Source organism: Lipophrys pholis (assembly GCF_963383615.2).
Source record: "Lipophrys pholis genome assembly, chromosome: 12".
Classification (NCBI taxonomy): Eukaryota; Metazoa; Chordata; class Actinopteri; order Blenniiformes; family Blenniidae; genus Lipophrys; species Lipophrys pholis.
In genome coordinates this window covers 2,244,259-2,253,467 of record NC_137641.1, presented here as the reverse complement: position 1 = coordinate 2,253,467, position 9,209 = coordinate 2,244,259, and the positions used below count along the sequence as shown (strand labels likewise).

Here is a 9,209-nt window from a genome sequence, read left to right as displayed (position 1 = left end):
AACTTTATTTACAATGAACATTTACTAAAGGTCCAATAGACGAACGAATTAATAATAAAAGCACATTGTTTTAATAGAGAATTAACGGAATGAAAACAAGATTGCATGGACATTTTAACACAGAACAGTGAGAATTACAAAACTTTATTATTCATATAAAATTGTTTCACAAGCTAAATTCCCTTTTGTCACATGACGTCACAGAGCCAGCGACGAGCTGCACGTCACAAACGTCATCACCCCGCGCCCCTGCCGGTCGGAGTGTGTTTGTGTATGTGTCAGCTCGTGGCCGGTCTTCACTTTTAAATGAGCTTTTTCAGGTGTTTTTAACGGAGCACAGTCACGCGCCTCGGAGGCTGCTTACGTGCGCGTGCACGTGGAGACGGCGTGTTCACTCTTTTCAAAACAAACAGAAACAAAGATGAACGGGAAGAAGAACGGAGTACCGGACAGGTTGTGTGTTTGTGTGTGCGTGTGTGAGTGTTCCGGTACTGTGGCTGAGACCTATGTTGTCATTTTGAAGAGTAGCTATAAATGAGAGTAATCAAATTACTTCCTCCAGGTGGCTGGATTACAAATCTGTGGGGAAACGACTGAACGGGACTCGATTCATCGCCTTCAAAGTGCCTCTGAAACAGGTCTACTGCTGTTTACTTCCTGCTCTCACATACAACAACACGTTTGTTTTTGTTTACTACTACTTCTTCTCCTTCAGGCTCTGACTCGTCAGCTTCCGTCCTCTCACGTCTTCGGTCACTGGGAGCTTCTGGAATCTCTGAACCAACAGAACCAGGAACTGGGTCTGATCATCGACCTCACCAACACCAAACGCTACTACAGTCTGCAGGTAAACAAACAAACTGCGGTCAAGCCAGCCGGTAGTTTCAAAAACGAAGTCACCTGTGCGGCTGTGCGGCTGTCGGCTTTTGTCAATAATCAACTATGCAGTGTACTATTTCCGCCATGTCATTTCAAAATAGAAGCTCATAGCACTCCACCAGGAATACTTGGGAATTTAAAAAGAAAGAATGATTTATTCCAGCTAAAATCTACTTATTAAAGGTTTCTGATTGATGTTTTTAAAATGGGCTGTTCTCCAGGGCTCAACCTTTTTACAGGATGGTTGTATACGGTTGTCAGAATGTTGTGGTAGCTAAAAGGTTATGCGCGCCCTTTTCTGTGACATGCAGTGGTGTTTACCTCGACTATCACTGTGAGGTCGAATAACCCCGGGACAAGTAGGAATTTCTGAGTTGTTCCACGTCAAAATCAGATGCCACATTCCAATTTTCAAAGTTGTTTTATTTTGAAACTATATATCTGAATTCCTTCATACGGACTGAGTGGTATCCTAGGATGGTGTACTATCACTGTGATGTGGAATGACCCCAGGACAATTAGGAGTTTTGGGGTTATTCCACCTTGAAATAATTGAATTGTCCTATTGAATTTTCAAAGTTGTTTTAGTGAGTTAGTGAGTTAATCCTACTTGAAATAAGAGTGTTTGGTTACATTCTAATTTCCAAATAGATTTTATTTTGAAATGCAACATTATACATGTTGCATTTACTGTAAAAATATAAGTTTGACTTAATATTTTGAAAACAATAGTTTGATTCCATCGATACACTATTTGAATAATTGATTAATAAGTAGTTTTTAGCTTGAAAAAATCTGTCTTTAAAAGAGTTCTCAAGGATTCATTTCGATGTGATATGAGCTTTTTATTAGCTTTTATATCAGTTGGCGGGAAATAGTCCGCTGCATTCTTGATCATCGACGGCAACCGACAGCCGCACATCCGGCTCACTTGACTTCGTTTTTGAAACTGCGGGCTGACTTGACCGCAGTACAAACAAGGTGTAGGTAAACAGGTAAACAACTCGACTACAGAGGCCCGAACTAGGTCGCTGGATTTTCTCTTATGGAGATAACGTCAAGATTAACTCTGGTTTTCTCTTATCGAGATGACTTCAGGATTAACTCTGGTTTTCTCTAATCCAGGTAATTTCAGGATTAACTCTGGTTTTCTGTACTACGACGCTGGTTCACTTCTCACCAGGATAAATCACCATGGTAACTGACTCTGAATGTCTGACCTGCTCCAGAGCAGGATATGTTCTGGGTAAGATCACAGTGAGTGTAAAGCTCCGCCTCCTGACCAATCAGAGCTCTTGGAAAATGCCCCGCCCATTCTTAAACGATGGTGATTGGTGGACGGGTTCAGCGCTGAGCTGCAGCAGAGAGGAGAAATTAATTTAGAGCTTTTTGACAGAATAAAATAAATCCTGGTCTCTGAGGCTCTGAAGGAGGTTCTGGTTCTTGACTTGTTCCAGGTCTGTTTATCTCCACGAGGGTTAATCTGGAAGATGAGGTTCATGATCACACCTGACAGAACTGCAGAAACATGAATTTATGGACACAGAACTTCTCCTGTCGTCACGGTGATGAATTAATATTCCAACATAAAACAGAGAAACAGCCTCAAAACAACTGGATGGAGAATCTAAAGGAAAAGATCAGTGAGGAAGTTCAGCCCAACACGTTCTGCTGGAATAAAGTGAAACTGATTGATCAGCGGACGGGCTGTCCGTTTATATCGCTGATAAATTAATCTGCTCTAATCTCACCAGGTCAGCATTAACAAGTCAGGAAGGTTCTGGTTCTGGCTGCAGCAGCAGTGTTGCTTTGAGCTGCTGGATGAGTTTGAATTCTTCATAATCTCAGAGATTAACTGCTCCTTCAGTAATCTGTAAACTGCTCTGCAGTTTCTCCTGTGTGTGATTGGGCAGATGCTGCAAGCTCCGCCCTTTTTTTGTGAACGTGCACAGGTAGGTCTGGGTTGAACCAGAGACTTGATAACCTGCTTCATGGTAACGGTGATCAGGATCCAGTGTCTGGATCAGTTAACCAGGAAACTGACAAATCCTGGAAATGTTGATCAGAGAGTAGTACTCAGGTACTCAGGTACTCAGGTACTCTGGTACTCTGGTAAATGTCTCAGAAGATTTGTTTGTTTGCTGTGCAGGACGTTCCACAGTCACTGCTGGTGGTGAAGATCGTCACGGAAGGTCATCATGTTCCCAACGACAACGTCATCCTCAGCTTCAAACGCGCCGTACGCAAGTTTCTTCAGGACAATAACGATAACGGTAAGACGTCTTCACAGGAAGTGACCGTGTTGAGTCCAGACAGGAAGGGACCGTGTTGAGTCCAGACAGGAAGTGTCCGTGTTGAGTCCAGACAGGAAGTGTCCGTGTTGAGTCCAGACAGGAAGTGACCGTGTTGAGTCCAGACAGGAAGTGACCGTGTTGGGTCCAGACAGGAAGTGTCCGTGTTGAGTCCAGACAGGAAGTGTCCGTGTTGAGTCCAGACAGGAAGGGACCGTGTTGAGTCCAGACAGGAAGTGACCGTGTTGAGTCCAGACAGTTTCATATAAAGGATTTATTAAAGTTGTTGAAGACAGTCAAGACTCTAGTTGTGTGATTTGTCTTCCAGACCGACTGATCGGAGTCCACTGCACACACGGTCTGAACCGCACTGGCTACCTGATCTGCAGGTACGTAGAGGGGCGCCCCCTGCCGGGTCAGCTGGGCAGGGTCTAACAGATGTCTGGTCCTGCAGGTACCTGGTCGACGTGGACGGGATGGATCCAGAGGAGGCGGTACAGCGTGAGTTACTCTGATTACTTTTTGTTCTGTGATTAGTTTCTGCTCATGCTCGATGTCCTGAATCAAATATTCACTTCAAACAACCCAACATGAACAAGAAACAGATCAGGAGGGTTTGTTAGTTACTCTGAGTAATCATTTGAATCTGAATTGTTCTTCAGAATTTAATTTCATGACTTTTATTTTACGTGTTCAGGATGTTTCTCTGGGTGTTGATTGGCTCCTCATTGTTGGATCTTGGTTCTGCTTTGATGGTTGAATCTGTTTTATGATTGGTGGATATTTGGTAATTGAAGCAGCTGTAACATCGGTGTTTCACCTTCAGTGTTTAACTCGAGCCGTGGACACAACATGGAGAGGCAGAACTACGTGACGGACCTGTGTGCGGGTCCAAGGAGGAGGTGAGTACCGGTTCAGATACCAGTTCAGGTTCTTCCACTTTCTGACGGACTCTGATTTCTCCTGAGCAGTAATGAGAAAATGGACGAACCGGGGCAGGAACCTCAGAGAGGAGAAGCTTGTCAACCACCCGTAGAGACCTGGCCCCAGAGAGACCAGGGAGGACCGCCCCCTCACAGCTGGAACCACAGGTACCAGAACCCTGAGGTGGAACCTTCCATCAGGTCTGATTCAATCTACTGAGCTGACTCAAGGAATCCTCTGAACTTTCTCCCGCAGATCGTTTTCTCCTCGCAGACCGACTCATCGCCGTCACCATGACGACCACTACGACTCCCCCTCACGCCCCCCGCCTCCTTTCTGCCCCGCCGCACACCCACGGACCCCTCCTCACCCAGAATGGAAGAGATACCCCACACAGGAAGAGGGCAGGTACAGATACCCCCCCCAGGAAGACGGAAGGTACAGACCCCCCACACGAGAAGAGGGCAGGTACAGATACCTCCCCCAGGAAGAGGGCAGGTACAGACCCCCCCCACGAGAAGAGGGCAGATACAGACACCTCCCCCAGGAAGACGGCAGGCACAGACCCCCCCCACGAGTAGAAAGCAGGTACAGATACCCCCAACGAGAAGAGGGCAGGTACAGACCCCCTTGTCCTGAGCCGGGGTGGAGTTCGGCGTGTCGCATGCAGCAGCACAGAAGAGGAGCTTCCCCTCCTCGTCCTCCTCGTCCTCCTCCCCCCTCTCTCCCTCGTTACACCCCCCGCTGGGCGACTGACGATGATGGAGGGGAGGGGAACTAGGCCACACCCCCCTTCTGGGTGACTGGCTGTGATAGAGGGGAACTAGGCCACGCCCCCTGCTGCGTGACTGGCTGTGATGGAGGGGAAGGGAACTAGGCCACGCCTCTCGGGACCCACAGCAGCTGCTATCCCCAGGTTGTCCACACCTGGACCACCGGACTCGGAATCTGCCAGTGACTAAGACTCGACCTCGGACTTTAAAAAAGTGGTGGTTTTGGACTTTCTTTCCTGCAGCAAACCAAACCCTCCAGTCCAAACCCCTGAGACCCAACCTTCAAGCTCGAAATCCCGGAATCTGCAGCTCCAAGTCCCAAAGTTCAAGTGGGAACCCTCAAATCTGAATCCCGGAGTCCAAAACCTGGAGTCTGAACCACAGAGTCAGAATTTGGACTCTGAGGTCTGAAGCGTCTTTGGTTCAGATTCTAAATCCAGAGTCTGGGTCTGTCTTAGTCAGAATGAAGTTTTAGATCTCAGGAACAGTTTTTACTTTTTCAGTTGCTGTTCTGTTTTTTTCTAAATCTGTTTGGGTCTTTATTAGTTTTTTTAACGGAGCTAAAAACGTGTGTCACTTTTTTAATCCGACTTGATTGAGACATCTGAACTGCTGAGAACCAATAAAATGTCTGAAACGTCTGTGACATTTTCTTGACATTCCAATTTTAAAGTAAAATCGACTTAAAAATTTCTACTCATCAGGTATCGTCATGGAAATACTCGACATAACTATATTGCTGAATAGCACGCAGTGTTTTGTGCCGTCAACTGCTTTGGTTTTCTCTGCGTTCGCTTTTGTCTTTCAGAGTCTCGTCCAACACCGATGACCAACTTCAGTCATTCATTCACTCTGAGGAACATGAATGGTTCAGACGTGTTTTTTTATTTTCTTCTTTTTAGGCAAGTAGGTTTTTACTACATACGTACCTCTGGTGTGTTTTGTTCCGAGAGAAACATCAAATGACGTTTCCAACTAAGACGGAGAAACGCTGTCGAAACACGAAGACGGATCTGCTGACTGTTCTTCTGTCTTCATTAGAAACATCGTCAGGCTAGCAGGTCTGTACTTTGTACCTCTGGCGAGTTATAACGGAATACTTCTGTCATAAGCGTCATCAAACATTTCGAAGCTTGTCAAAGATACGTCGTGAGAAACTTCCTGCTTGAAAAAAGAAAGAAATACTTCTGAACAAACTAAAGACATAATGAAAGTCAGATAACGACAGAAGACAGACACTTTGACGTTTCTGTCTTTGTGTTCGATGTGTTTCTATGATGTTCCAGAAGTTATCCTCATTGAAGAGGTGAAGAAGTAAAACGCTTCGCTGGAGGATCAGAACCCCAGGACTGGGGTGGGTCGGCCAAGGTCCTAGCGACGGGGGGCCCTCCCTCCCTCAGAACCCTCCCTGCCTTACCTCACCTTACTTCACTCTACAATAGGGAACAGTGGGGCGGTGCCTAGGGTGGGGGGTCCAGGCTGCCTAAATGCGGTCTGGTTCCTCCCCCAACTTTGCACCACCCACAATTTTAACCACACCTAGTCACGCAGGGTCTTGAGGGGGTAAGCCGCTTTCAGGGTTCTGCCGCTTGGCAGAACCCTGAACCCTGAACCCTGAACCCCGGGTGGATGTGTCTATCTAGATCGGGGGGGAGGATCATAGGGCGGGAATGTGGGTGGTGGGATACGAGGCTCCTGAGGGTGGGGGGTTGACTGTCCTCCGACTGGGCCCGGCCGAGCCTTCACTCTTCCTGGTCTGGGGGGGGTGTCTGGTCCGGGGGGCTGTGGCCTTCTCTGCCCTGCCTGGTTGGGAGGGAGGGCTCCTGGGGGTGCGCCGGGCTTCGCCGCTGGGATTGGGGGGGGCTCCCGGCCCGCAGTCTCGGCTGACCGGCTTGGGTTGGGGTCTGGGGCCCTGTACCTTTTATCCTTCTCTTGTGGGCTCCTGGGGGGGGGGCTCTATGCATTCTCCATCTGGTGCTTTCTTGGCTGGGGCGTGGCTCTCTGGGGTGGTTCGCTGGGCCCCCCCCCCCCCCCCCCCGGGTCTGGGGGGCTGCCAGCCGCCGGGGTGGGGGTATCTGAGCCCGATGGCCTCGGGCCCGGGGTGTCGCTACAGCTACCCACACACACACACACACACACACACACACACACACACACACACACACACACACACACACACACACACACACACACACACACACACACACACACACACACACACACACACACACACACACACACACACATTTCCACTCCTCATGAGATGAGTTGCTGAAGTTTCTTGTTTTCTACCATCATTCGTTCAACTATCAAAATCATGTTCCTCTTTTGTTGTTGCTTCTTTGTTAATTCATGTTCCTGCTTCATGTTCCTGTCTAGATAGAGCTGCTCAGGCTGGTTAATCTAGAAAATCATCTTACTGTCTAGATAGAGCTGGTCAGGCTGGTTAATCTAGGAAATCATGTTACTGTCTAGATAGAGCTGCTCAGGCTGGTTAATCTAGGAAATCATGTTACTGTCTAGATAGAGCTGCTCAGGCTGGTTTAATCTAATAACAGTTGGAAAGTATTTGGACCAGTGTGATAACTGTAAATAATATATGTAGCACAACAAGGATATTGTATGTGATCCCCCCCATCTCTCTTCTCTTGTCTTCTCTTGTCTTCTCTTGTCTTGTCTTGTCTTGTCTTGTCCTCTCTCTCGCTCTCTCTGAGCGTTCCTCCCCCCGGTCGTGTCCAGCAGCCATACCAACTCCTAATAAAGCAGCAACAGGAGGAGACTCCAGGTCTCTTCCTGTTCAAGAGCAGAAACTGAACCAGAAGGTTCTAGATCACATCATATTGTTTGTCAAGCTGCCGAACAGGACAAGGAGAAAAACCCAAAACGGCAGTGTCTTGTTTGGGTTTCTCTCCAAGACTGGCTCTAGTGGTAAGCTGCAGTGTACCACTGCGGCCACCGGGGGGCACTGTAGACCTGCAAGAGCTCATCACTGGTACCTTCTCCATTGACATAATAAAGAGACGCCGCGTTGAGCGGTGGCTCCGCCATCTAGGTCCGGTCGTCCGCTCCGCTCAGTCTAATCTGCAATGAAGTGTCAGCAAACATCAGACATGCAGTTCTGGTACAGGACACGTGGTTTGGTGGATTTTAATGTTCATAGTGGACTCAACAATAATACAATGTTCTGATTTGTGATCTATGATAGGTCATTTATAAAACACACACACACACACACACACACACACACACACACACACACACACACACACACACACACACACACACACACACACACACACACACACACACACACACACACAAATATATGAAGCAGAAGCAGATTGTGCACTACTCAGCCATTTCTGAAAACGGTTCCAAAACGAAAATGCTCTGACTGAGACCCGGCCGGCACCACAACGCCGTTTCACATGGTGCACAGCTTCAGGAGCCTGAAAACGGTCTTTTTTGAAGGACACATACTGGATTTTCTCATTTCTATGTTTTTTCATGCTCCATGTCTTCTGTTTTGTTTCTGCTGTATTTCTGTGGCAGCGTTACAGCGCCACCTATAGGCCTACGTCGTGTTGAGACATTTTCATGGTGTCGTGGACGCAGGAGACCAAACTTTAAGAGATGCAGGAGACAAAAATGTTGAGGCTACAGGACTGTCAACCATCTAAACAACTAGTCTAATAAAGCAGCAGCAAAAGAGCAAAGATAGAAGATTCACAGTGTGTGTGTGTGTGTGTGTGTGTGTGTGTGTGTGTGTGTGTGTGTGTGTGTGTGTGTGTGTGTGTGTGTGTGTGTGTGTGTGTGTGTGTGTGTGTGTGTGTGTGTGTGTGTGTGTGTGTGTGTGTGTGTGTGTGTGTGTGTGAGCAGTTTGAACATCGTTAATTTAATTATGTGTGTGTGTGTTGTGCGGTTGTGAATACATTGTGACAGCTCATGAATAATTCCAGCTCTGTGCAGGATGCGTGTGTTTATCTACCCTTTAGAAACACACACACACACACACACACACACACACACACACACACACACACACACACACACACACACACACACACACACACACACACACACACACACACACGGTAATGCCACAGATAATGAAGAGTGATAGTGAATTACAAAATGGATGAGATGGTCGCAGTTTGAGTCTTATTAAAAGCTCCTCTCTCTCTCTCTCTCTCTCTCTCTCTCTCTCTCTCTCTCTCTCTCTCTCTCTCTCTCTCTCACACACACACACACATCTTAATGACTTCTTCTGGAGGTTTCATCTCCAAACAAACCAGTCCGACCTCACAGAGCAAATGTCACCAAAACTACAAGTAACTTTACT

The 9,209-nt window shown here is 47.4% G+C and overlaps 1 protein-coding gene across 1 annotated transcript; it reads left to right on the top strand.

The window, feature by feature from the left end:
• The first annotated feature begins 253 nt into the window (after positions 1–253).
• Positions 254–5,508, top strand: dusp11 (dual specificity phosphatase 11 (RNA/RNP complex 1-interacting)). The gene is made up of 9 exons (XM_080476392.1): positions 254–453; positions 563–638; positions 716–847; positions 3,029–3,152; positions 3,499–3,559; positions 3,625–3,671; positions 3,997–4,072; positions 4,142–4,261; positions 4,350–5,508. Exons 1-9 carry the CDS (start codon positions 422–424, stop codon positions 4,873–4,875), a joined length of 1,194 nt encoding a protein of 397 aa, XP_080332518.1. The 5' UTR covers positions 254–421; the 3' UTR covers positions 4,876–5,508.
• The last annotated feature ends 3,701 nt before the right edge of the window (positions 5,509–9,209 follow it).

Excerpts from the sequence above, each read along its gene's own strand:
- dusp11 (XM_080476392.1), top strand. The coding sequence starts at position 422 with ATGAACGGGAAGAAGAACGGAGTACCGGACAG. Across the intron at positions 3,560-3,624 it reads ACTGGCTACCTGATCTGCAG|GTACCTGGTCGACGTGGACG; the intron begins GTACGTAGAGGG and ends CTGGTCCTGCAG. Across the intron at positions 4,262-4,349 it reads CCTCACAGCTGGAACCACAG|ATCGTTTTCTCCTCGCAGAC; the intron begins GTACCAGAACCC and ends TTTCTCCCGCAG.